This window comes from Antennarius striatus, chromosome 5, assembly GCF_040054535.1.
Source record: "Antennarius striatus isolate MH-2024 chromosome 5, ASM4005453v1, whole genome shotgun sequence".
Taxonomy (NCBI): Eukaryota; Metazoa; Chordata; class Actinopteri; order Lophiiformes; family Antennariidae; genus Antennarius; species Antennarius striatus.
The window spans coordinates 10,657,610-10,683,335 of NC_090780.1; the positions used below are offsets into that span (position 1 = coordinate 10,657,610).

At 40.0% G+C, this 25,726-nt stretch overlaps 4 protein-coding genes across 7 annotated transcripts; 2 read left to right on the forward strand and 2 right to left on the reverse strand.

Moving 5' to 3' along the window:
• The first annotated feature begins 141 nt into the window (after nt 1-141).
• cplane2 (ciliogenesis and planar polarity effector 2) lies at nt 142-2,811 on the forward strand. The gene is made up of 5 exons (XM_068316041.1): nt 142-449; nt 1,473-1,625; nt 1,719-1,843; nt 1,964-2,097; nt 2,292-2,811. The coding sequence occupies exons 1-5, from the start codon at nt 338-340 to the stop codon at nt 2,512-2,514; spliced, it is 747 nt and encodes a 248-aa protein (XP_068172142.1). The 5' UTR covers nt 142-337; the 3' UTR covers nt 2,515-2,811.
• Nucleotides 2,812-2,943: 132 nt separating this feature from the next.
• Nucleotides 2,944-3,614, reverse strand: LOC137594932 (rho guanine nucleotide exchange factor 19-like). The gene is made up of 3 exons (XM_068314634.1): nt 3,488-3,614; nt 3,166-3,330; nt 2,944-3,076 (listed from the first exon to the last, which is right to left on the reverse strand). Exons 1-3 carry the CDS (start codon nt 3,589-3,591, stop codon nt 3,031-3,033), a joined length of 315 nt encoding a protein of 104 aa, XP_068170735.1. The 5' UTR covers nt 3,592-3,614; the 3' UTR covers nt 2,944-3,030.
• A 2,707-nt stretch (nt 3,615-6,321) lies between these two features.
• Nucleotides 6,322-16,396, reverse strand: ddi2 (DNA-damage inducible protein 2). 3 transcript variants are annotated; one of them, XM_068316137.1, is made up of 10 exons: nt 16,001-16,396; nt 15,016-15,145; nt 14,218-14,496; nt 13,986-14,112; nt 13,628-13,755; nt 12,812-12,940; nt 11,641-11,744; nt 11,367-11,559; nt 9,706-9,754; nt 9,310-9,399 (listed from the first exon to the last, which is right to left on the reverse strand). In XM_068316137.1, the coding sequence occupies exons 1-9, from the start codon at nt 16,136-16,138 to the stop codon at nt 9,744-9,746; spliced, it is 1,239 nt and encodes a 412-aa protein (XP_068172238.1). In that variant the 5' UTR covers nt 16,139-16,396; the 3' UTR covers nt 9,310-9,399; nt 9,706-9,743. The 3 variants fall into 3 exon arrangements, with proteins under 3 accessions (XP_068172236.1, XP_068172237.1, XP_068172238.1); XM_068316135.1 differs by lacking the exon at nt 9,706-9,754 and having other exon boundaries at nt 6,322-9,399; XM_068316136.1 differs by lacking the exons at nt 9,706-9,754; nt 15,016-15,145; nt 16,001-16,396 and adding an exon at nt 14,538-14,644 and having other exon boundaries at nt 6,322-9,399; nt 14,218-14,463.
• Nucleotides 16,397-22,193: 5,797 nt separating this feature from the next.
• si:ch73-361p23.3 (uncharacterized) lies at nt 22,194-25,470 on the forward strand. Of its 2 annotated transcripts, XM_068316236.1 has the most exons (7): nt 22,194-22,330; nt 22,479-22,595; nt 23,478-23,612; nt 23,688-23,754; nt 23,897-24,030; nt 24,119-24,223; nt 24,751-25,470. In XM_068316236.1, exons 1-7 carry the CDS (start codon nt 22,249-22,251, stop codon nt 24,834-24,836), a joined length of 726 nt encoding a protein of 241 aa, XP_068172337.1. In that variant the 5' UTR covers nt 22,194-22,248; the 3' UTR covers nt 24,837-25,470. The 2 variants fall into 2 exon arrangements, 1 of the variants encoding a protein (XP_068172337.1); XR_011035471.1 differs by lacking the exon at nt 23,688-23,754.
• Nucleotides 25,471-25,726: the final 256 nt, after the last annotated feature.

Sequence of the window (25,726 nt, forward strand, 5' to 3'; positions counted from 1 at the left end):
CCTGGGTCTGCCTCGAGGTCTCTTCGGTTATGTGGACGCTAAAAAAATCCATGGCGGTAGTGTGACTGTATGCTGGCTGCGCGACGCCCATTAATACCAACGAAGAAGAAAGGTTGTGACGTCAGATGCCGGTTGCTTGGCGATATTTTAGTTTCTCTCAGGTGCTGCCGGATTAGATCGTTATAAATGCAGGAACGTGTTATCGTAGCGCGTTTTTGTCGTTGTTTGTTGAACTGTTGTTAGGAGCCTGCACCGGAAATCACAGGAGTCTAATTTTTTTGTTAGACTGAGCTCAGCGGTGTGATGCTAGCGGCACGGCTAAGCTAACGACAACAACATGGCTCAAGCCTGTCCTCCCGGATCCGTCCTAGTGGCTGACTGGCATCGACATAAAGACAGCAGAGAATATTTCAGCAGAATTCTACACAAGATGAGACGCAAAAACTTTGGTATGATTCAAACCACAGCGGTTTTTTCGAATTGAAAATACAATGGTTTGACTAGTTTCAGGTGACCTGCTGTCGTTTAGGAAAAAAAAATAAAAATCGGCTGTTTTATTTGAAACTTTTATCTGGTGATTTGTGCATTTCATCAAAGTAACATTTGTTACGTCTCTATTTGGTTTCATCTCATCTTCATAATGATTATCTCAATGCAATCAGGAAGAAAATCAGAAACACGATGCCACAACCCACCACGTGACGCTGACCTTACTGACTGGATCAGCTTCACAGGAGCAGCAGGACTCAGTGTGTCCTCTAGTTTCAACATGTACACAGAACTAATACAGGTGCTACTGGTCTGCTTTTACACTGGCTGGTCAGTAGTGGATGTGGAACAGGTGGATATGATTCTGTGTCTTTGCACATAGTCTTGCAAGGCACGGGAAATCTGTTGTTCCTCCTCTGCCCACAAGTATTTCTGATATGGACACAATGTAAAGCAATTGTAAGCATTCACTTCCCCACCTCCAGCATGTCAAGAACACAATCCTGGCCATGTCGTCCTGTCTGTGCGATTCCTGTAGTCATGTTCATGCCAGTCCTCGTGCCTTTTATGTAGTGGTGGTTTAGTTTAAATGAGTGTTTAGGATTTGGATTAAGGTGTGGCTGTTCTTCTAAAACATGTTTCAGACTTAAGACCATCCTGTAAGTGTAATCAAACTTGTTCAGAATTATCAAAGTCGGTCATGTGTATAAATGTATATTCAATCTTCTAGACATATAGATACAAAAATTTTGTGTTTTGCGAAAATGCACATAAGCTCCTTATATTTTTAAAATCCTGTAATGACACTGATTTTGGATGTAGTTTTTGATGTAATATTGAAACTGCAAGTTTACTGATATAGATGTGATTAATATCCATTCAGATACCTTTTCTGTTTATAACTGTGCAAATCATAAAGATGCATTTAGGTGTGGAATATCAAGCAGCAGGTAAATATTTTGATGGTAAAACTTGTTCTACAGGCCTGTTGGAGTCTCCGGTGATGCCTCCACACTTAGCTGTGGACACGGTTCACTACAAGATCTTCATCTCTGGCAAGAGTGGAGTTGGAAAAACTGCTCTTGCTGCACGTCTTGCAGGCTTGAACATTCCTAACACGCACTATGAAACCACAGGTAGGTGAAGATGAAGTAGGTTATACATTTAAACTATCCACTTCAAAAACTAACCAATTCTCACAAACATGAAGGTTATGTTTGTCCCTGAAGGTATTGAGACATCAGTGGTGTACTGGCCTGTGAAGCTGAGAGAAAGTGGCCGAGTGCTTTTCTTTCGTCTACAGTTGTGGGATTGTGGAGAAAACACTTTGCGCAGATTTGACCATTTTCTTCCAGTACGTATAAATATATTATCATACAACTCCAATGTCATGAATGAGATGTAATAAAAAGAATGTACTATGAAAACATCCCATTAAAATTGTTTTGCCAACTTGCTGTTTCATCTCTTGCAGTCCTGTAAGGAACGGGTGGATGCCGTCCTTTTTCTGTTCTCCTTCACAGACAGAACATCTTTTGACGATCTGTCGAATCAGATTTCTCAGTGGATGTCTGTGGGTCAGGTTGTGAAAATGGTGATTGGCACCAAGTATCCTTTTGTACTCTTAAAACCTGAGTTCTGATTCTATTAGTGTTAAAACTGATTATACTGAAGTCCAAACCTTACTATAACTCAACATACACATACTCCATTTTTAAGTTAGTAACTTTTTACTTCTGAATAACAAATAATTTGTAGCTATTAATATCAAAATGGATATTTGCCCTTAACATTTCCCTCATATTTGACCTTTTCATGAACTGTGATGTGACAGAAAGTGATGTGAGGAACTTCCAGGAGTCGTGGGGCTTACCGCTGCAGCGTGTGGGTGGAGAGGTTAGTGATGGTCTCGATGACGTAGCCCCCCTCCTTAACTGCCTAGCAGAGAACCTGTGGCATCAGGATTGTATAGCAGCTAGATCAGCCAACAGCCCTTTACAGCAGGAGACGGGGACTCCACCGTAGTACGGAGTATGACATTTAAAGAGCGAGTTGGAATCAAACTTGGGTGTCTGAGGTACTGGACTCTGAAGCTGATCTGGAAGAGCCTGAAGACACCTCCTTCCCTCCTCCCTCCAGGATGAGATGGAGAAGTTGCTGGGTTTTTGTTGTGTGCCTGCTTTTGAACACATTATTAGACCATGAAGGTCTCAGGTTTATTATATTTCATCATTGTATTTGATCGCCATCTTTATTCACATTTTTTTACATTGTGAAATCTGATGTCCGGAATACTTGATGATAGTATTATGTGTGTATTGTCTAAAGCTATATTTTAATACAAAATAAAATGCTTTGCTGATCCATAAAAATATCCCTTAACCCCTGTGTGATGTTTAAGAATACATTAACATGAAGTGCATTTAAGTAGATAGAAATATTAAAAGTGAGTTAACTATCAAACAGTGAAGCTATACAACGTGACAAGTTAAAATGAGCAGACTTTGGTGTTAAAATAATTACAGGGAACAGTTTCACTGTTCACCGTTCAGATGACAGCGCCTTCATCCATGCTTGTTTATCTGACCTGTAGTATAACAATAAAAGCACAGGAGTCACAGTTGAATGCACTTTCAATGAGATTTAGTCACCAGTGCTTCCTGTATCTACTTGTACCTTGTGTTTGGAAGCAGTATGATGGCTGTCGGCTGTCCGCTTTGACTTTGGGAGAGACGTAACAGGATGGAGTTTGAGGGGAGACCCAGGACATTAGTCTTCAGAGGCTCAAGGTGCACATGTTCAGGGAACGGGGCATGATCCACAACTGTGAATCTCTGATCTCTGAAACATACACATTCAACAGGATCATAATGTTGACTGTCAAATCATCAGTTTGTGTTGTGTCCTCCAGAAAAACTGACTTCAGACAATTTAGCATTGCTGTGTCGAAATGGCAAGTAGTGTTAGCAGTAGACATGGATTTCAGTTATGGTCTTACTTTTTTGTCGAGATGAGCAAAAGATCATTGAAGAGGTGGAGGTAGACGCTGATGAAGGACGCTCTTGAGGAGTTGTAAACAACCTCCACAATCAGCTGTTGCATAGGGCCTTGTCGCACTAGGAAACGCCCACTTATGACCAGAGGAACTGACTGGAAGTACAAGGAGGCAGTAACTTAAAACTTTTGCTGCCATATGCAGGTCACATGAGAGCATTAAGTCTTATTATAAAGGCTGTTAAAACGTTTAACACTAAGAAAAAAGGAAGTTGTTACCTTAACTTGGTCAAAATCCAGCAGCATTTTAAGACAAACCAATTCTTCGATTTGCTTCATTTTTCTGACCCCCTTGTCGCACTCAGCCACTATCTGGGGGACGGCAGGTCGCAACACCATTTTTAAAATGTTTCAAATAAACACATTTCTTATTTGCAGGATTTCACAAGTAACCAGTTACATCTAGGCATGGCTTTACAAATCAAGACGTGAAAGTGAAGCAGAGTTACCTCATGAATAGATTTAATTGCTTTCTCAAGATTTAAAATGGGATTTGAATCTGGTTCAGTCAGCCTCATGATATTCTGAAACAAAAGACAGAATTCGTAACCAATTTGTGACAGTGAGTTGAAAATATGCAGATGCCATTGATTCAAATCTTTACCTCTAGGAGGAGTTTCATACGAGTAATTCTCTGGAAGGGAAGCACGAGGAACGACTTCAGGCTTTGTCTTTCACAAACACGGTCACTCTCGAGTTTTTTGATTGAATAGAAAAAGTCTCGGTTCTGCTCCCTTAAGAGGTGTACTGGGTTAAGTCAAATGGTATGTCTGGGTTGTGCAGAACTAGGTTTCTGAAAATCAGAGTAGATACTTACAGCAGCTGACTGAAAAGTGCCTCTTGGTACATCATGTTGGTTACATACGGCACATAGAGGCTGTGAAACTCCGGGCAGTGCTGAAGTACCACATCTCCAACTTGAGTGATTAACACATTCTCTCCCAGTCGAACTTCCAAATCCATGAGAAAGCTGGAAGAGGAATCAACTGAGCATAGCGAACACATCCATTTAAACCATGATGAGGCCCTGCACGTCTCACCTTTCACTAGCTTCCATCACACGACGGATGTTGGAGAATAAAATGTGATGCTCCATTTGAGACAGGGTCTGTTTCAGTGCCTTTGAGGCATAGAAATGATTGACAGCAATGCCAAGGCTCCTCAGGTAAGACACTTCAGAGACGATCAACTCGAACATCGACTTCGAAGAGGGAATCATTGTTGAACTTTCGTACTCTTAAAAAAATTAAACACTGATGCTATCTCTTAACATCAGGAAATCTTATCAGATTGACCCTGATAAGGGTTGACTATTATACATAAAAATTTCTTCATAGAATTTTGGTGTAAAACAATGAATAAAATGATAAACTCCATACCTCCTGAAGGTGAATCTCCCTGGTAGTCAAACTGCTGAGGAGGCCAGACACCTTCACCTCATCTTGGTCTTGCCAAAGCATATTTGGAGTCAATTTTGCAATGAGGCGAGGGAGACATGAGGATGGAGTTGCTGCAGCGGGACTGAACTGAGAGGATGTGACCACAAAACAGTCTCGAGAGTTGAGACTGGACTGCAGACCCTGCTGATACTGAGGTACTATAGTCTCAGACACAAAACTCTCACTCAATTTGCACAGATCTTCTTTCACCCCTTGCAGGCAGTAGTCTTGATACAATGGGACTGCAGAGCAAAGATAGACAAGTTCCCTTACCTAAAAATACAGTGTACTTCATTTGATAAGACAACAGCCCAGGGAGAAAAGTCAACTTACAAAAATCAAAATTGTATTTTGCCTGGAACAGACTCTCTCTTTCGTCCTCAACCGGATTAGGTGCCCTGTGGTTGTTAAGAAGTCCACATTTAGGCAGAAATATATGGTGGGTATAAAGCATTAGACTCTTACCCCTCTGTACTTTTGTCCTGATCATCGAAAGGAGACGAAGTGTGATTGATCTCAGCAAATCTAGGCGCTGAGAACAGTCTGTGCAAAGACGTCAAAAACGTTTTCAAATCCAATGACCTGAGAGCAGCGGACACTTCTGTGGGAGGACTATTAAAACACTTCATCAGTGTATTCCTAAGCAGAGACTGTTTGTAGATGCACCATGTTGTCATTACCTGCAATCTTCTAGCTGGTTCAGGAGATCGCTGCTCTCGTCAGAACCTTCAGTATCCGGCATACCACCGGGTTTCAGAGAACACTCAGGAGAAAGCTGTTCTCCAGTGTTCATGTGTTGTATTTGTGATATTAATTGACTCATTTGATGCTCATCTGTAAAGTAAGTGTGAAGATTAGAACTAATGCGATTGCTCGAATCGTGGCTGCTGTCAGAATGAGCCATAACACCTCAGGTTGGACCTGTTTCACACAAGGCTGCAACTCAACTGAATAGCAATCATATGAACTGAAACCAGGTGTGCTTCTTTATCAAGTCTGTGACTAACTAGTTGCATCCCAAAATAATCTGCACACGCACAATCCTATAGAGATCAGATTTTAGTTAGAATGGAGTGCACAAAACCACAAAAAAGTAATTTTGAAAAACTTTGGTGGGAAAGTTGTAAAATCACATTAAATTCTGGAGTGCATGAAGAACCTCAAACAAGTTATTTTACTGCTACATCAAATGATTATTTTCTTCACAAACTCAGGCTGACATTATTTGATGTATGAATGGTAGCATTTGCTTCCTGTATTCCGTATAAAACAATTAGCATGAGACATTGCGACAAACTAAGTGGTTTCTCAGATGTAAAAAAAACCCCAAAACTCAGTGTACAAATACTAGTTTCATTTTATTTTCATTTTAAAATTTTATACAAGATAAAAGTAGATAATTCATTCTGCCTGAACATTGTTGGTATGTGATTCAAATAAAACACTTAAAATAACTGTTAGATGAAGTGTGGACAGAACATTTGACAGGTACGAATCGCCGTACTTTAACAAATTACAAAAAAAGGCATTTTTTTTAAAAATATATTTTTAAAGACAAGAACAAACACTGATGATTTAACACAAAATAAAAAAGAATTTCCTGAACATGAGCTACCAACAGTTTTGTAATCTAAACATGGCAAAGCTCTCAAATTGTGTAGAATAATACAGTACAAGATACCTTCTGTAATTCACATAGTTAACCAAGAAAATGCCATCTATAATTAAACAACGGACTAGACATTTCATGATAATAGTCATCCATAGCGGGTCTTCCACTGATCTGGCGAAAGTGTTCAAGGACTTTATTGAAATGATTAATCCTCTGAACTGCAGTAGTATCTGCAACACAGCTTCACCATCATTGGGCTGTTTTGTAAGTTGTTGGGCAAAAGAACATAAAAATCAAAATGATGCTTCATCAGCATATTGCTTAAAATATAGTTGTGCTGAATGATCTGAAGATCATCAGATATATTCTAAGATGGCGAGTAGGGCAAATGCTAATAGAGATTGTTTTTATTGATGCTCCACAAGTCAACAGCAAACATTTTCTGGCATATCAAAAAGAAAATCATGTTTAATGGTTTGAGAATTGATCATACATTGGGCATTGAACTTATGCCAATGTTGAATCATATACAAGAAAATCACTCATACCAAACTTCTAAAATCCAGTGAGATGGGTTGGCACCCAAAACATCTGCATGCAAACATACCTCAAAAATCTGTAATATCCAACAAAGTAATACCAGTTATGCTGTTCGTTCTTGGATATTCCGGACAACATACCGAGAGAAAGCATTTCCCTGTGTTTATACGAGCTCCCTGCAGGAAGGGGCTGAGACATCTAGATCAGTAACAAGGTATAAATAAAGACAGATGCTGAGTGGGGAGGCAGGGGACTCATATAACTAGATACGAGTCGAGGTGGGCACAGTGATACTGCGGGCTAGTAGTGCCATCAGAGCTAGCTCCACTACCCCGTTGGCTCTTTCCAGGGCCTCTGCAGCCTCCATGGCAGAGAACCCTGCTGCTTGGATTCTCTGGATGTGCTCAGCTGGAAATTGTTCTATAAAGGGCTGACGAGGAGGGAGAGGAGGAGCTGGAGATGTAAGTGGAGGAGTCTGAGCTGGAGAAGAGGTGGTGGTTGAGGTGATGGAATCTTCCTCTGGTAAGCCCACTGTCATAAACGGAGACCTCTGTCGAGCGTTCTCAGTCAGGAGCTCGAGAGTATCTGGGATATTTGTGACAGTTTCTCGTCCATCTGCAACTCCTCTCCCCTGCTGCCCCTCAGGGGGTTCTCTGAACTCCTGGTCCCCTGCAGCATCAGGGGGAACATTTGGCTCAAGCACTTGTCCATCTGCCCACCTCTCTCCAGGGCCAACTTGATGCTGTGGTGATCTTTGTCCATCTAAAGTCTCAACTGCAGCTCCACCCAGAAACTCATCCTGTTCAGCGAGGTTCGGCATAAGACACTGAGATGATCCCTCATCAAACACAGCAGCAGCATTGTTGACTTTGGCATTATTTGGTTCCACATTGGTTGTGATGGCAGTGGAGGGGATGTCTTGCATTACTTCATGGGTTACTTTGTGGGCTACTAAGGGTGCCATCTCTGGCACTGATTTGGGCATTGCTTCAGGAATTGCTTTGGGCGTTACTTCGGGAATCCCTTCGGACATTACATCGGGAGTGGCTTCAGGAGTAGCTTCGGGCATCTCTTCGGGAATCCCTTCGGGCATTACTTCAGGAATCCCTTCGGACATTACTTCGGGAAACTCTTCAGGCATCTCGTCGGACATTACTTCGGGAATCCCTTCGGACATTACTTCGGGACTCTCTTCAGGCATCTCGTCGGACATTACTTCGGGAATCCCTTCGGACATTACTTCGGGAATCGCTTCAGGAATCACTCCGGGAATTTCTTTGAGAATCTTTTCAGGTGTTACTTCGGGAATCGCTTTGGGCATTACTTCGGAAATCGCTTTAGGCATTTCTTCAAGAATTTTTTCGGGCATTACTTCGAGAATCGCTTTGGGCATTACTTCAGGAATCCCTTCAGGCATTAAATTGGGAATTGCTTCGGGCATTGCTTCAGGCATGGGTTCGGACATGGATTCAGGAATTGCTTTGGGCGTTGGGGTGCATGGCCCTGGGGCCACTTTGTCTGTTTTCTGGCTGGTTTGATGTGAGGGAGACGAGGAGGTGCTGCGGTTTTGAGACTGGGCAGGGTTGCTAGACACTAGCAGTTCATGAAGTTCCATTAGAGCAGCTGCAAGAGAAGGAATGCTGTCGGAGCTGGGGGGGGGCTCTCTTTCAAGACGGTTTCTCTCGCAGGACACCATGATCTGGGAGGCAGAGAGCGAATCCATATCTACTGGGTCACCTTGAAAGGTTACAGTGGCACCGACACCATCAAACTCAGTCACTCCCTGCTCCATTGGTTGAACAGGTGGAGATTCCTCACAACCGGGTTCCATGGAGACCTTCACAACCTTACTGAATTCAGCATTCTCATCTGCGACTCCTGGCTGTATCTCAACATCTGGATGCTTGGATAATGCTGTTGGTGCAGCAGGAGGAGTATGGAGAACATCTGTTGATGGATTGGGATGAGGGAGAAGTTCAGAGTTGGTAAGGACAGGCAGAGGATGAAGGTGGACCTGCTGTGCAGAACCAGTATCCTCTGCTGGAGAAGAAAGCAGAGGGAGCTCCTGGAGGCCAGGCTGGTCTTGGCACAGCTCTGGTGATGTGGCCTGCTCCATTACTGGGGCAGACTGAGAGTAATCCAGGGCAGGGACCTGGCCAGAGAAAGGGCTTTGGAAAGGAGAGGTGGAAGAGGACATTTGGTCTAAGGTTCTGGGCAATGTAAATGGTGGGGGCTGCCGTGAGGTAGTTTGTCCATCTGCAGTGTCTATTGTAGGTAAAGATAAAAGATAAAATGAAACGGCTAGAATTTATGTACAGTACACCAAGTCTGGAAACATTACTTTGGTTTATATGCATTTTAACAATGAAGTAAACAACTCAAAACACAAAGTTCCTTGCTGAAACTCTTTGTGGGATATCTGCTGTACATGCAGTGTGGTACCACTTGTAAAACCTTTTGTTTTTCAGATTTTTACACTTTACATTAATTGATACAGCAGCAAAATAAAAGAACAAAACAAACAAATAGCAATGGACTTCGCACTGGCAATGGACTGTGAATTTGCAGTACCTGGTTGGTAGGGCCCTCTCCAGCTGTCTCCAAATGCATCAGTGTTGTCCTGCTCAGAGGTTAGGGCACACACCACACACATCATGCAAAGGGACGGAGAAAGTTAGCGGTCACACACTCAGAGCATGCACCACCTTATCAGTCTTTTCACGGACAAGTGAAAAGATCAATCCAAAAACAACTTGAGCCTATGTCCTTTCAGAAAGGTCACGTCGTAATCACACACCTTGTCACCAAACCTCAGAAAGCTCAAATGAGGTCATGGGATGTTATTAAATTTGGATAAAATCCCTATTATCAAGACCAAAATATGATTTATTCTGCTTCTCTTACATTGTTGGTTTCCACAAAATGGTTGCTGTGACACAACAATTAATTGAGTCTAAATCCAATGCTGACTTCCATTTACACTGCAGCCATTACTGAACACAACTGGCTAATATTAACAATAAAGATGAAGTGGACAATTAGCAATATCGCAAATGTTAGTAGTTAGTACATTGTTATCATGAAAACAACATGATTCTGATTTATATATGTCTCATGTAATATTTCAACAACCAAGGATCAGATTAAATGGGGTATGATGTTATCTGAGTGTTTCTGGGAATAGGTACAGAATGAAGGCTGCTGGAAACTGACTGCTGACAGCTTCCTGTCAATTACTATCACACGTCAGCTTTCCAGAAAAGTAGCAGTTCACATCAATAAAGACTTAAGGCATACGACCCATGAACTATGGAGAACCTCCTTATTCATCATGTAACAGGCAATGCAAGATTTCAAACACAGATTAAAATCACTAATTAGAGTTAGGGCAATAACTATTACTTGGAATGTTTCAAATCATAAAAAGTGGCATTTTGAACTTTTACTATAACCTACAAGGAAAACTAGTTAAATCCTAATCACGAGTATTTTCCTTTCAGTTTGAAGAGCTTGAAAACTTTTCTCATGAATATTTACATTTGTCTTTATAGATGTCACTCAATGTCCTGAATTTATCTTATTATAAGCAAATTACATTTTCTGAGGTGATGACACAAAGTGATTATGTGACTGGCAGTGTCAGGCCCCGTCCACACGATGCCAGAACTTTTTGCAAACGCAACTTTTTTGTTGCGTTTACGCTTTCCGTCCACACGACAACGCAGATATCCGGAATGAAAACGCAACTTTTTGAAAACGCTGGCCGAGGTGGAATATTTTTAAAAACGCTGGGTCTGCGTTGTCGTGTGGACGGTGTATCCGCAACTTTTTAAGAACGCTGACGTTTTGCCTGCGACGAAAACCTCTGTGACGTCATATTTATGGGCCCGTGCGTTGTGACAAAAAAAAACACGGAGGATTCCTATTGGATAAAATTTGACTCAAAACTGCCAAGTTTGGCATGCTTATAGCAGTCTTCGAAAACGCACTGGTGCGTTTACGTGTGGATGGAGATTTTTTTGAAAACGCTGTCGTGTGGACGCGAATCATTTTCGATGCGTTTTCAAAAAGTTGCGTTTTCAAAAAAATCCGTCATCATGTGGACGGGGCCTCAGATGACTGCATGAATGGAGTAGACAGTAAGAAGCTTAAAGTGACACATGCAAATGTGGTTGTAACAAAGGTGGGGAAAAAAAAAGGCTGAAGAGCAAAGATGGGAAGCTGCTTCTTACCGCTTTCCTGTATGGACCTTTGAAGCGCCTCTGCCAGCTCCCTATCAGCCATCTCATCTGGACGTGCATCTTCACGACCCTCTGCTCCGTATGCCAGTCTTGCACAATCTGGTAGCTCTGCCTCAGACAGGAAGCGGGTTTCGGTTCCTGTTGTGCCTATTACAAGCACGTTCTTCTTCAGGTCGATTGAACACTACAAGAACAACAGGACGTCATGTTTATAGATACTAATGGATTGCACTCCTCACTGTGATCAGTTAAAAGAGGCTCAGACCTGGTGTCTCTTCAGCATATCCAGACCAAGCAGCATGTCCATCGGCTGGTCCTCCAAGATGGAGAAAGAGCAAGGAAGAAAATCTCCCTCTATCTGAACCTGAGCTACATGAGCACAAATCAAAACAAACAAAACACAATATTTCAATCCCAGTGAAATGTCCTGCACAGATTTAAATGCTGAAGCATCAGAAAGAGATGAGGGTTTGTACTGCACACCATCCAACACGTCAACCTATGAGGGGAAACTGCAAAACCAGGAATAAAAATAAACTATTGTCATGGACAGGCATATGGACAGGAAATGACTCAAAAATGATGTCACAATTGGTTCTAGCACCAACCTCAACCATGTTTGATCGTCAATTATTTATCTGTTTTAATACTACCCAGATGACAAATGGGATTCTTTTAAGACATAGACTAAGCTCAGTCTTTCCTCATGACCCTTCAAAATATCATTCACATTCTACATTTGAATTGTACCTATAATGACTGAATATTAACATTGACTGGACGTATGGAGGAACTTAAGTCAACATGACATAGACTTCTATTTTCAGGACAGTTAACTGGGATAGGCTCCAGCTCCCCGCAACTTGCGACAGTGGTAGATGATGAATGGATGAATGAATGAATGAACCCATTTCCTACCAGTGCTTTATAGCAGATGATCTCCTCGGCCGGACATTTCTGGGTTTTTATCCATTCTTGACTCATCGCAAGATGCTTTGCTTAGAGTGACACCATGTTTGCTCGTGGGTTTGCGCTAATATACGCAAACTTCGTTGCATTGTAAGCTGCTGCAACTTCTCCGTTTACCTCTAATTTGCCATTTTCTGTTCCTTAACTGGGTCAATTTTCATCACTACGCCAAATTCCATGACTAGAAGCCTGATTTTCACTGACAATCTCCACCAGACCATCCCCCCCCCCCCCCCCCGTTGGAAAACATTATTGATGTCTATAGTGATTTAATGACTGCATATGTTGGAAAAGTATTACTGGTATTCAAATAGACCAACAACAACACAATAAATAAGGTTTTAAATGCTGTTTGCTTTTTTCAATGTTTTTTAAACTACATGCGGTGTTTGCCTGAAAAGTCAGCTGAAACTGAAACATCATGTTATGACTGTTCATTAGTTTACACATTAACCTAAGACACTCACCCAAATGAACTCTGCCAATTATTTTTTGGGTGCCCACTCCCTTCGCGATCCCGGCCCATCGACGGTCCACCAACCGCATGATGTTACAGCGCTCAGCACACGCTTGACTCATGATGGTCATCTGGGCTCCTAAAACGCAAAGAACACAAGACTTGACAAAATGCTCTAAGTGCCCCTACGTTACTCCTAAGAGGGGCTTTTTAATGGCCACTGTAGATGAAGAGGATTCTGATGGTTTTAGTCTGAAACCTCAATGCTAGGTGCCACTAAATCCTAGCAAACATTACAATGCACTTTTCATGTTATAACTGTTGTACAGAAACATTCACTTTGTATGTACTGCTGCAGTATTTATTATTACCATAATAATAACGATAATAACAGCTGCAATAAACCATGATTTGGAAGTTACCAAGAAATTACCAAGTCTTTGATATAAAGTTCTACCATGTAGAAAGCAAATGTTTCCCAATAATGTGTTAGCGGGGGAAAAATAGTGATATCTGTCCTCGACCCTCAATTGTACTTACCAGTAATTATATTGCAGGATATTGTAGAACCATTTATCTAAACTAAGTAATCCTCAGTAGAACAAATACGAATTTGCAACCAAAAACTCATATCAGGTCATTATTTGAGTGAAGGTACAGACACATACAGACATACCTGAAGAATCGACATATTGCTGCTTATTCTCCTTATCAGCTCAGCAACAAATACCAATATATGGTAATTTAACATTATAGTCACAGTACTCTTTATGCCTAGAGAAAGTTGTGATTACAATGAGCAAAAGTGTGATTCAGCAATAATTACCTGAGTCAACGAAAGCTTTCACAGGATGACCATTAACTTTGCAGTTAATGTAGAGCATAACTACTTGTCCAAAGCTTTCTGGGGCCTCCTCCATTGCAATAGTCATGTTTTCTTCCACATTGTGCTGCCTGGAACACAAAAAAATTAATGGTTAAGAGACGAAAAAGAAAATATACTGCACTGCTTGTTTTAGTTGTTAGCAGAAAAAAAAATCCCACTTGTAAAAATATGGTATATAAATATCAGTGTTACAAATAATTACAACAAAGTTTCTGATGATGGAAGTTAAAAGAGTAGTATTCCCCAGTTGAGTGGTATTGTGTGTTAGTCATTGAACTATGTCCCCTCCATAGCATGCCTGATGTCTTCTTCAATCTTGGCTTGGGCATCCAAATCAAAAGGATCAGCAGTTAGAAGTCTGATTCTTTCTTGCTCTCTCTTGGCTCGATCCTGCTGTTGCTCCACCAGCACTTTGGTGAAACGCTCTGAGAAGAAATAGAGTTACAAGAATGTAACTGATTTACATCGGACAAATAATAAAAGACCATCACAAACAATGAAAAAAAAAAATCTTCTCTTTATCTAATTACCTAAATCTCCACTGAGCAGGGCCTCAGCCAGTGGAGGGTTTCGCTCCTTGAGGAGTGAGAGTTCATGTGGATTAGACAACAACATCTGCTGGAGTAAGGCAGGGTCATCCAGGCCCTGAGGAGATCCACCACGAAAGGCCGGTGGTGTGGAAGCTGGTGCAGCACTTTGCTGCATTGGTGGCTGTGAAACCTGTTGTGGTGGCCTTATGGCACCCCGCTGACTGGTTGAAGAAGATGTGCCAGGGACTGTGATGGAACGAAAGTCAATGTGGGGTAGACCTAGTATGAACAAATATTGGGAGGTTATATTTTGCACATACAAATACATTCATTCATTCATTGTCAACCGCTTCGTCCGTTGCGGCGGGTTGTGGGGAGCTGGAGCCTATCCCAGCTGAGGGCGTGAGGTGGTGGAAGCTCCGGGCGCGACGCCAGTGCATCGCGGAGTTACACAGAGACACAGACAGCTTTGTTAAAAAGTTACTTTTTTAACTTTTAATTTTTTAACTTTTGTCTGAACTGGATGATATATCCCATGCACAGCAATCAGTGTGAAGGCCTACATTGGAAGAAAAGACTCATACTAGAAAAACATGTTGTTTTATATTGTTGTAGGCATGTGAGTACGAAACATCACTGAATTCAGAGGGAGCTCCTTTAAAAAATTGGGAAAATTAAATAGCAAATATTGCCAATCAGTATTCTTTGTAGTTTATTTTTTAACCTTTCATCTTCACTGGTAAGTCGAACTGTTCAAGTTAAATCGATGACATTCATATATTTTGGTGTATGGTTTACCTGGGAAGGCTGGCTGTGTTGGTGGTGGCATTCTGTTAGCTTGCCTGAGAACCACCACATCTCCATCCTTCACTCCATAGGTCCCCAAGGCACGAGTTGGGTCTTTAAGAGGCTGTTCTACATGTGAGATCTGTTCATGAGAAATACAGGAATACATTCTATATTCTTGTACAGGCCACTTACCAATATTTTTACCCTTTGCATTTTATATAAATATTACATTAGGAGACTATATAAATTTAATTGATCTACACATTAAGTATAACTTGTTTGAACAAACAACTTTCTTGCAAGTAAACTAAACAACTAATGCTGTAGTTTCACTGGCATGATAATTTACTTCTGTGCACCTGAATAACTTTCTTTTCCACGCTAAATCAATGCACTCAAATTACCTTCAAGCTGTTTGTCATCATTTTCACACACTCACTTTCTGTTTAAAAGTTAAATAAACTTAGCCCACTTAAAATGTCTGTTCTATGACAGATCAGATGGCTGCATACATATTCATAGACATACTATTGAACCTTATTATTCTAGTCACAGAGTTAAAGTGTGAAGTTGGATTAAAAGCTTGTTTTCGTGGCCATCATTTAATGTTTACAACTTCCAGTTATAGCTTCAAATGACAGAGTTTACTGCTTGACTAACATCAGCGGTGGCACGTTCACAAGTTACTACATATGACGATGTAATGGAGCAAGTTTTCAGGTTAATTTATCTAAAGTTAGCATTATAAAGTCCAAACTGATATTTTCCACTAGACAGGTTGTCTTTCTATCGGTTAAGGCCTCCTACTGATGAAGCCAGCCGCTGGTAATCGTTCTGACAGCGTCGGCGACAAATGTTGACAACCTGCCTGCAGCCGGTAAACAATGTTTCACAACAGCCGGCCTCACAAGACAGCAAAAGTCCGATTCATGCTAGCACGCCAGCTAGCTACCAGAGCAACGTTAGCTCTGTGGCCGTAGCTTACCACTCTTACCTGAATTTCCCCAGCTGGGATTCCTGATTCTAGTTCACAAAGTGCTAAAAAGTCTCTGAGCTCCAACTCCGGGGACACATCGAGGGCGAAGGTGCTTTCTGGACGATCCCTCGGCGCGCAGAAAACTGTGACCAGCATCGCTTTTTGTGTGTAATATCACTGGGCAAACCCGCTGCAACACAGAGCGATTAGTGTAGTTCCTTGTCTCACCCACTCGGTACGTTATTTTGTGTATCCCACTAAATGTACGTCTTTCAGTGGACAAGTTATCTAGTAGTAAACTAGTGGTACACTGTAAGACAACGACGACTCTGTATGTCGTGGTTAAAAGCCAGATGTAATTCCTTTCAATTTCTCTTTTATGAACAACTACACATCAACTTACGCTAACTACTACCGTATTTCGTCCAGTTCGTTTTCGACGTGCCGTACCACCAAATTCACTGTCGTAATTTCTTCTTCCTTTTTTGATAATTAGCTTTTACAAGCATTACCGCCACCTAATGGACTGGAGTGCGGAACCGCAATGAAACGTAAAATAATGTACCTGTCCCTTCTGGATATTTTATTAAAACATCCAAATTTCTTTTGAGATTGTTTTCTTTTTTTGCATTTGATAAATGAGCGTTAAATAAATAAAATTACAGCCGATGCTTCTGTAAGAGGTGCTTGATCTGCATCGTTTACAGCTCTGAGTCCCATGTGAAATATACGTATAGGACTGTACTGTAAGGGTGCAGAGATGTGGCTGATGTATTTGAGTACATTCACGTCATAAATCTCACTATTAAATTCTATTTTGCCAGACACATTATGGTAAAATGTTTGCACTAGCAGTGAATTATTTCATGATTTTCTGTTCTAGAGAAATTTCCCTTTTAAATGACAAAAAAAAAAAAGATTAAAGCCTACGCCCCTCTTCTGTTTTTGACCAATCTCACCCTGTTTGTATATATACACCTGAATCTCCAACTGATTATGCCATTCTGTTTTTTCTGAGAAAAACGTCCCTGTCTAGTTCAATTCTGTTGTCTTCCCTTTTTTTTACTTCCTGCTTTGGAGTTTTAATATAAAGTGAAGGTTAATCCACCTGAAAATAAGATGTCAGTAAAAACAACATATCAAATTAAAACTGATGTTTTAACACTTTTTGAATTTATTCCAATGAAAATAAAAGTATACTGTATTGGGAAATTCAGAAAGCATAAAGATTTGTGGAATATAAAAGATATTGTTTATTTCCTTGTAAAGTTTGCTGTTACAGATGAGCAGTGAGGCTATAACAGGTGGCACCTCAGAACCGTTTCAAAAACCAGGCACGATAATGCCTCACAATTTGATTTCAAGACAATAGAAAAAACATTTATAAGGGTGAGAGAATTTTTTTCTTTTAATTTTTTCTTGTGTTTCATTTTTGCTGTAAAAAGGTTATAAAAATTATTTTAAAAAGTTGTGTGAAGTTTTTTCTGTACAATAAACCATTTCCAATGCTTATCTATTGTACATTAGGGTATTTTCTTTTCTCCCCCGTGAAATACCTTTTATGTGCATATTCTTGCATTCCCTTGCCCTGTGGGATAAACCCTGTTTTTTTATTCTTTGTCCCTAAATAAAGGTCAAATAAAATATTTTAGAAACATGTCAATGCTTTAATTTTTTTTAAAGGCTGCTGCAGAAAAAACAGGTAGGCAGATGCAATGTCATAATTTATCTTTTAGTTGTAATATTGCAGGATTTTTTACTTACTCTGTACTTGCAGCCCTAAAATACCCCTAACAGCTTGAATATGTTTTAACTCTTGAGTTTTTATGTCTGTGGGTGTCATCTGCTGTATGCATAGGAAGGAGTTTCTGACTCATCAGTACGTTTATGAATCTCTGAGGCAGGATGTTTGCTTTGTTTTAATTATCTTTATCTGGAAATATGAAACATCATCTTTATATCTTCATCAAACGGTTTGCAATTCCATATTTAATGCATATTTCTAAATAGCATGGTGGGTATCGCTGTTGCCTCACAGCAAAGGTTCGAGTCCTTTTTGTGCGGAGTTTGTATGTTCTCAATGTGTCTGCCACCTAAAAAACAAATTAGGTGAATTGATTATTCCAAATATTAAAAACAGTTTTCATTTTCGTATTGAATGCATCTTCCATTGAGCAAATGGGGTAGCACTGTTGCCTCACAGCAAGAAGGTCTGGATTTTTGGGGGTTTATTGGCATCCTCCCACCACCAAAAAGAATAAAAGCATACACGAATTGGTGGCCATAAATTGTGAATTTGTTTCCCTGCCATGAGCTGGCGCTTCATCTGAGGTGTACCACGCCTCTCACCTGTAACCAGCTGACATAGACTCCAGCAACACCTGTGACCCTTCAGAAAAGCAGCTGAAGACAAGATGATTGTGGTAGTTCCGTCTTCAGGAAGATGAATAAATCCATCTGCCCTTTATTTTATGTATGTCACACATGGTTAGGTTCTTCGACTCATAGGCAAGCATGGCATGTCTTTTACTATATTATCAAACTGAATCTTGAGCAGCAAATTGTTTGAGACAATATCGAGGCAAAAACTTCTCTGGAATACACTGGTGGAAGTCTTAGTCAGCGATTTGGAATCAAACACTGAACATCATGGCTTGGTAGGGAGGTCTGAGTTGATCCTCTGTCGTGCATGTTCTTCAAAATAATTCAGGCAGAATGTCCTGTCTAGGGAGAATAGCAAAGAGTTGCTGTGATCTATGAACACCAAAGAATGGCCGTGGGATATGCGGTTGCTGATGTGACAGATCCAAAGCAGAAGCCATGTCATTTGTCAGTCCTGCTGGAGCAGAAAACAAGATGCATCATTATCCAAAACCTAAACTATCAAGACAATAAGTTTCATTAAGAGTAGCTAAAAACTTCTTAAGAAGTTTCATTAAGAGTAGCTACCATTCATGAGAGAATCATTGTCATCCCGCCCACCCTCATGTAGTTCTTTTATGGTGAACTTCACACAGGTATGAATGGTTGTTGTTTCTGAGGATGGAGGTCAGTGCTGCATTGAAGGTGTCTGATAGATGGTGTCTTATAATCCTCCTCTGTTTAGAGACGGTTTCTCCAGTTTGACTAAAATGGCTTCTCTAACTCCTCTCTTAAATTGTTTGTTGCCTCTGATTAAAGCCTGGACATGACTGTCCTCAACAACTGTCTTATGAATGGTCTCAGTTCCAGTTTTCCTTCCTGTGCTCTGTATCCTGATTTCACTCCCACTCAATCCACTCTTTCTTGTCACCTGTTTTGCTGCAGCCACCTCCTTCCCATCTCCAATCAGGCTCCATTCACTGCCCGATGGTCAGTCACTTGTCCCACTATTCAGGGTTTTTTGGACCTTCTTGTGATTTCACTTCCTGGATTTTTCCTGTTGGTCTGTTCCTTGCCTGATCTTCCAACAACCTATTGTAGGATTTTGTTTAAATTAAACTATGAGTGTGGGGTTCTCCCCTGATGTAATGCATGTGGATCCAAATCACACCCATGACAGTAACAACTCCTTACAAAAGTTATTGTCTTGGTGGTTTTGCTTCTTAGCTTTCTGCTCCAACAGGAGTATATAAGTATCTGGACTCTACCAGTTAATCAGAACTGAAGAACCACCTGCAGAACCAAGACATTTATATTCAGTTACGACGGTTATGTATTGGTTCCTCTGCGTTCTCCTGAGGATTGTCTTGTGTCAATGCAACAGGTAAGATGGTATTCACGCACAGTATATATAGACATTCTCTCATCATATTAAGTTCTTCTGTGTGTGTAAATGTGTACTGATATCATAATGTACATACAGTATAACTGTTTGCCAAGGTTTATGTAACATGTTATACTGTATCTCTATATAATTCATTCCTTTTCCACTAGCTAGTTAAATGTATTGATTTGTTGATGTTTGTTGCTAATGTGTTTATTTTATCATGCTTATGTTTATACTTGATGTTTATTTTATTGTAAGGCATAAAAATTTTAAATTCTTAATTTTAAAAATTAAAAATTGGCATAAAAATATACCATTTCCAAGTGATTGCTTATCAAATCAAAAACTCATTTTGTGATGAGTGCTAATAATTATTACTTCTTCTTTCAGCATTTTCCATTCAGGGGTTGCCACAGCAGGCTATCTTCTCCCAATGCCCTTCTTCCCTTGTACAGTATCACCCTGCCTCTGACCCATTACCTGCTTGTCCTCCTTCACTGAATCCATGACCGTCCTCACTAGTCTTCCTGTTATATTATCTTAGCTTATGCTTATCTCTTACCTTGCTTAGGGTGGCAGTGGCTCAGTGGTAGAGCGGGTCTTCCAATGTTCTGAGAGAGGCGGTTCGATTCTCACTCCTGCCCAAAAAAAACACCGAAAGTGAGCTGACGGTGGGAGGTGTCAGCTCACCTTTGGAGCACTGCCGGGGCGCCCTTGAGCAAGGCGCCGTCCCCCCTCACAAGCTGCTCATTTGGGCGCACCACGAAGGAGCTGCCTGCCACTCTACCTCCCATTGCATGCCTACAGGCCCCCTTGTGTGTGTGGTTGTGTGTATTACAGGGGCCTTTACACACTAATATTCATGCGTGTGATTTACTAACAAAAAAAACCCTAGAGTGTGCGTTCTTAATTTCCCTTTGGGGATTATAAGTGTATAAAATAATTTAAAAAAATCTTCAGCATCATTTTTCTTACGTAGTTGTCTTCTCTCACATATCCAGTCGCTCTCAAAGTTGTCCCTCCCACTTTCCCACAAAAACTTTCCAAAATGAGCTATTCCCTCTAATCATTCTTAATTCTGTTCATTCCAGTCACTCCCAGTCAAAATCTCAACAACCTCAGCTTCGCCACCTCCAGGTAATCCTCCCATATTCCACTCAGTGACACCGTTTGAGTTAACAGTTAGTAGTTCAGAGCTGTGTTACTCATCCATCATTCTTATGAGTTTCATCAACAGATACTTTGGACACTATTTCTGCTTGGGTTACAACTAGTCAAAAAACAGAATTCCACTGTGTGCTTTCTAATAGGAACCCTGTTGTGATCAATAGTCATTATCCAAATACAAACACAACATGCATTGTTGAAGATGTCCAGTGCTTTTGACACTGTGTGTGCAGTAATTGTTGCAATAATTTTGCTGAACAGTGACAGTGATTCTGCTGATAAATGACTATTTACATGGTTTGTTACACACTGATCATGGTCATGTTTACATGAAAACAGATATCAGAAAAACTACTGGTTTGATTCAAATATTCTGATGTGATAACCCCCCTGTTTCTGAAGAGAGCGGTATTCTACATTAGCATTTGTTAATAATGCTTCAAGATTGCAACCATTCACTTGAACGTGCATTTACCGGTTGTAAGAATTTTGATGACCCAATTCTTTAGAATTTTAGTGAGTAACTTTTAGCTTAAGACGTGGGATGTATTTTTTTCAGCATCAGTTTTCAAGAAGTAGGCATGTAGCATTTATGTGGTTGTATCTTGCAAATTAATCAAGAGTAGGTGTTTTTTTCCAAACCTAAAGGTACGGTGTCACGCTCTTACCAGCAAAGCGATATGAAGCTGCATCGTTTCCGTTGAGTTCTTACCAATTTACTCCTGAAAGGCAGAGGGTAATAAATAAGATACAATGTTTTTTTAGTTAAATTCAAATCAGATATGCAAATTCTGACACACCAAATGATGAAGTAGTGGAGTACGCAATAGTTTCTTATAAAAATAAACTTGCACACTGTAAAGTTGTGAGATAACAGGTTTGCAGAAAACCACAATCTGCCGATAATGTGGTTTTCTCTGAAAGAAGCCAACATACCATTTTCCTACTAAAATTAGTTTTTGCCAAAATATTTGTACTCTAATTAAAAATGTATTAAAGGAATGAAAACTTTGCTATTCATTTAGTAATCACAATAGCCCATTATAATACATTATACAGTACAATTTCAGGTTAGCTGGTTGTGTAATTCCCTCCATGATTAAGTGCAATTTCCTCCAGGATTAATTAGGTATATATTTATCCATCTACCAGATCAAAACCTGGATGGTCTCTCCATTACAAAAAAGTCTGCGATGCAATAAATTTATGGTAAGAGAATACGTAGGTAAGTCCCCCCCCCCAAAAAAAACCCTTTAGCTGATTTCCAGCCTTTGTGTGTCAGTGATGTTTAGCATACCATAGGGTTGTGGTAAATACTCAGTGCACTTACCAGTTCTGAAGTAGTCTGAATATGATTCCACACAATCTGCTTCTATTCACTTTGACTTTTTATCAAGTCATTATTACTCTGGATGCTTTCGTGTGCCCAAAAGGTAAAGTATATTCCCACTTTAACAACAGTGTATCGAATTGGCTACATATGATTTTGAATGCATTGTTTCCTCTTTCTCTATTAACACTTTAACTGTGCTTCAGCGACTAAAGTATATTGTATCTGTTGGTGATGTAAAATCAATCCAGGAAAAAGAGTGGTCTTCAATCATGGAACTTATGATTGTGTGGACTGCCAAAGTGGAACTTACCAACCTGAAGAAAATAACTCTATGCAATGCAAAGCATGTACGGTATGCGAGGAAGGTAAGAATACGACTAAATGTCAAAACAGATATTGAGGTCTACATTTTGATGAAGTCAAATTAATCATCTAATAATGGACTGCTTCTGTCATTTACCTCAACCTGACTCTGGTCATAGGAGTGACTTTATTGTCTGCAGAAATGCAATCTCTTGCACTCCCCTTGAAAAAAAGGAGTTTCTTGTATTTTAATAAGCAATTGTGTGAAATAGTCCAGACTAACATATTCTTAAATTTAAGGTATTTGAGAATGATTCCACACCCTAAAAACACAATCTGGAAGGAGCAGAGCAGACATGGGTACACTTTAAACCTCCAGAAAGATGTCAGATGTGATCTAATCCAGAACACTTATTCCAATGTAAAGAAACCATTGATCACCTCTACACCTTACATTAAAATAATTCTTTTTGAGCGAAATGGCACCATGTGTCTGCATATGTTCAGATAGCGCAGTCTGTGGATAGAAAATCATAATTTTACTCATTACTTACTTAAACATAGGTTTCATTCAGGGCTATCATTTTGTCTCTGGTACTGGCAGTCAGATGGGATAACAGATCTGAACTTCAGTGATAATTTGATGGAATTTCTGATACAATACAAATACAAAATCATCCAATGCGATAAGATTTAAAAAAAAAGCACATCCTTAAGGGGATTCTCTCAATCAGTGGCGTCACATTCAATCATTGACAGACTTTCCTGTTTAAGATGATGTCTGCATTTTTGTGATCCAGTCCCAACTGCCAATAATTATAAATCTCTTAATTCAAGAATGAAGTATGTTAAGAATGTTTCAGTGCTGAAAAATAATATTTTCTAAATCAATGCACTAGTTTCAACACTTACCCTGTCTTAAACAAAGATTTTTGTTGTTGTAGATACTGGGAGTGAGGTTAAACAAGAGTGCACAAAAGAAATGGATAGAAAATGTCAGTGCCGTGGACTATTTGTTCCCAGGGACACTGACTCTTCCACCTGCATGTGTGATCGGCGATTTGGACTAAATAAAGGAGGTACAGTGACAGTAAAACAGTTATAGAACATGAAATAAGTGATTTTTTAAATGATTTGTTCTTTCTCTCTGCCAGAATGTTTGAAATGTGAAGATGGATATTTAAGCACATCCATTAATTCACCTTGTCAAAAAAGGAAAGAGTACGTCCACTTACAATATCACTCAAAACATGCATCATTTGAAATATACTATCACAATGAAAAGCATTGAATATTTCTATGTTGTTTCAAACCATATCCTTCATTCACAAAATCACATCAAAAAATGCTTCTATAATCACAGTTCAACAATCGACCAGCCACATGGTGGGCTCGACACTGAGATTCACACTACTGCCACCACATCCGCTCCCAGACACTCCACCATACAGAACAACGAAGTGCTGCATGACCCGTCAAGCACAGACAACCATATTGGTGAAGTATCTGGTGTTGTCCTTCATGACACCAACTAAAATTAAAAAAGGATTCATAAATAACCTGTAGCCTGCTGGTCTTTTCTCAGGTATGATTCTCCTCTTTTTTGGTGTTGTTGGACTGCTTGCACTGATCGCTGTGACCTGTAAGCTGCACACTACTCCCCACATGGAGACACAAGGAGCAGTTCAAAGTATGTTGTAGTAGTCATTCTACACTTAAAAGAGTAATGCAAAATGAATAATGCGCTTGCAGTTTGAAAAGTTTTCAACATGATTACCATACATCCAGCAAGAAACACTCAACTTTCTACACATACAAAACAGATGACATGCAACACAGAAGCTCTTTAGGTGCTCGAGGACACATTATGTTGCTTGTGGATAGAGACCCACTAGCGGTTTCCCCGTTTCATGTTATTATGATAAGATAACCTTACCAGTTACTTTGCTGGAGCTCAATAATAAGAGAAATTTGAATATTCTCATCCAAATCTCAATAAGAAAGAAAAGTTTGTTTCCCATAAAATACCATACATAAAAGTATTCCTTCAAACTGCTTACGCATGCTAAAACAGAAGGAGTTTCAATGGCTCACATGAACTTGCTCATTGTTATTCTGTCATTCCTTGTTTTGTAGGTTCTATGCCAGACTAAATATTTTCTAAAGTTCCCCTCAAATGATGGAAAGTAACTTATTATGTGAGTTTTATGTTATTAGAAAATGACTCAGCGTGTGGACGGCCAGTTGAGGAAAGCGGTGATGGCAGTCTGTCCCCCCTCAAAGTCTATCAAGAGGAACCCTGAGGTGGTTTTTCCCCACATCCTCTCATGTTTTAATTTCAGCCACAGGAAATATTCTTGTAAATTTATGGACTTTCGTGTTATTAAGACATGACTGAAGACTTTCCCCACATTTGTATATTGAATGTCATGAAAGCATGCCCTCATATTTCAATCAAACAGATGCATTCAAATTACAGACGGCTATGTTTGTACTAATGGCTACATATTATAACAATGTTAGATGAGATATTAGAATCCATGTTCAGTAAGTGCTCATACATTGTACAGATACACTGGAATAAGTGACAGAACTGCATTTAGAGACATACCTCAGTAAAAGTACAGAAGTAGTGGCAATAATAATGAAAACATTAAGTGAAACTGGAGAAACTCATTGAGAATCACACATTGTTTTGAGAGTGTTTTCTTGTTGAGTTGGTAAGAATGGAATGAGTTTCAACCAGCAGTGGTTCTCACCCCTGGGGTTTTCGCCCTCTTTGTTTCTTTTTTGAAATAGCTTAGTATCAGTAATAGCAACATGTGTCATGAAACTACTCCCAACACTTTAAGTGTAAGGTCCTCAATAACTGTGAAAATACTTTCAGCTGTCCTAGTCAGTTGTGTTTATTTGTTCTATGTTCAAAATGTGTTGTGATATCCTGAGATTTTGTGAAAAAAGATTTTCCAAATAAACTTTGACTTTTGTGCAACATAACTGAGTAAGAGTGCTTGCACATGCACATACTCTGGACTCACTTCCTGCACCTATTGTCAGGAAATGGTAGTGATCCAGGAAGTTGGTGTGCGGTTTCAAAGAAATGCACATTTAAGCCCAAGCAGACATACTATGTTTAACTTGACATGCTGAAAAGCAACTGAAGACAATTCAGAGCTTCCTCTGGAAACATTTG

Coding starts and splice junctions, on each gene's coding strand:
- cplane2 (XM_068316041.1), top strand. CDS start 338: ATGGCTCAAGCCTGTCCTCCCGGATCCGTCCTAGTGGCTGACTGGCAT. Junction 1,626..1,718: donor CACGCACTATGAAACCACAG/GTAGGTGAAGAT, acceptor TTGTCCCTGAAG/GTATTGAGACATCAGTGGTG. Junction 1,844..1,963: donor GATTTGACCATTTTCTTCCA/GTACGTATAAAT, acceptor CATCTCTTGCAG/TCCTGTAAGGAACGGGTGGA.
- si:ch73-361p23.3 (XM_068316236.1), top strand. CDS start 22,249: ATGATTCCACACAATCTGCTTCTATTCACTTTGACTTTTTATCAAGTC. Junction 22,596..23,477: donor ATGTACGGTATGCGAGGAAG/GTAAGAATACGA, acceptor TTGTTGTTGTAG/ATACTGGGAGTGAGGTTAAA. Junction 23,755..23,896: donor CCTTGTCAAAAAAGGAAAGA/GTACGTCCACTT, acceptor CTATAATCACAG/TTCAACAATCGACCAGCCAC.
- ddi2 (XM_068316135.1), bottom strand. CDS start 16,138: ATGCTGGTCACAGTTTTCTGCGCGCCGAGGGATCGTCCAGAAAGCACC. Junction 13,756..13,985: donor AAGATTGAAGAAGACATCAG/GCATGCTATGGA, acceptor TTTGTGTTCCAG/GCAGCACAATGTGGAAGAAA. Junction 11,745..12,811: donor AATTGGCAGAGTTCATTTGG/GTGAGTGTCTTA, acceptor GTGCTCATGTAG/CTCAGGTTCAGATAGAGGGA.
- LOC137594932 (XM_068314634.1), bottom strand. CDS start 3,591: ATGCAACAGCTGATTGTGGAGGTTGTTTACAACTCCTCAAGAGCGTCC. Junction 3,331..3,487: donor TTGCTCATCTCGACAAAAAA/GTAAGACCATAA, acceptor TGTATGTTTCAG/AGATCAGAGATTCACAGTTG. Junction 3,077..3,165: donor ATACTGCTTCCAAACACAAG/GTACAAGTAGAT, acceptor GTTATACTACAG/GTCAGATAAACAAGCATGGA.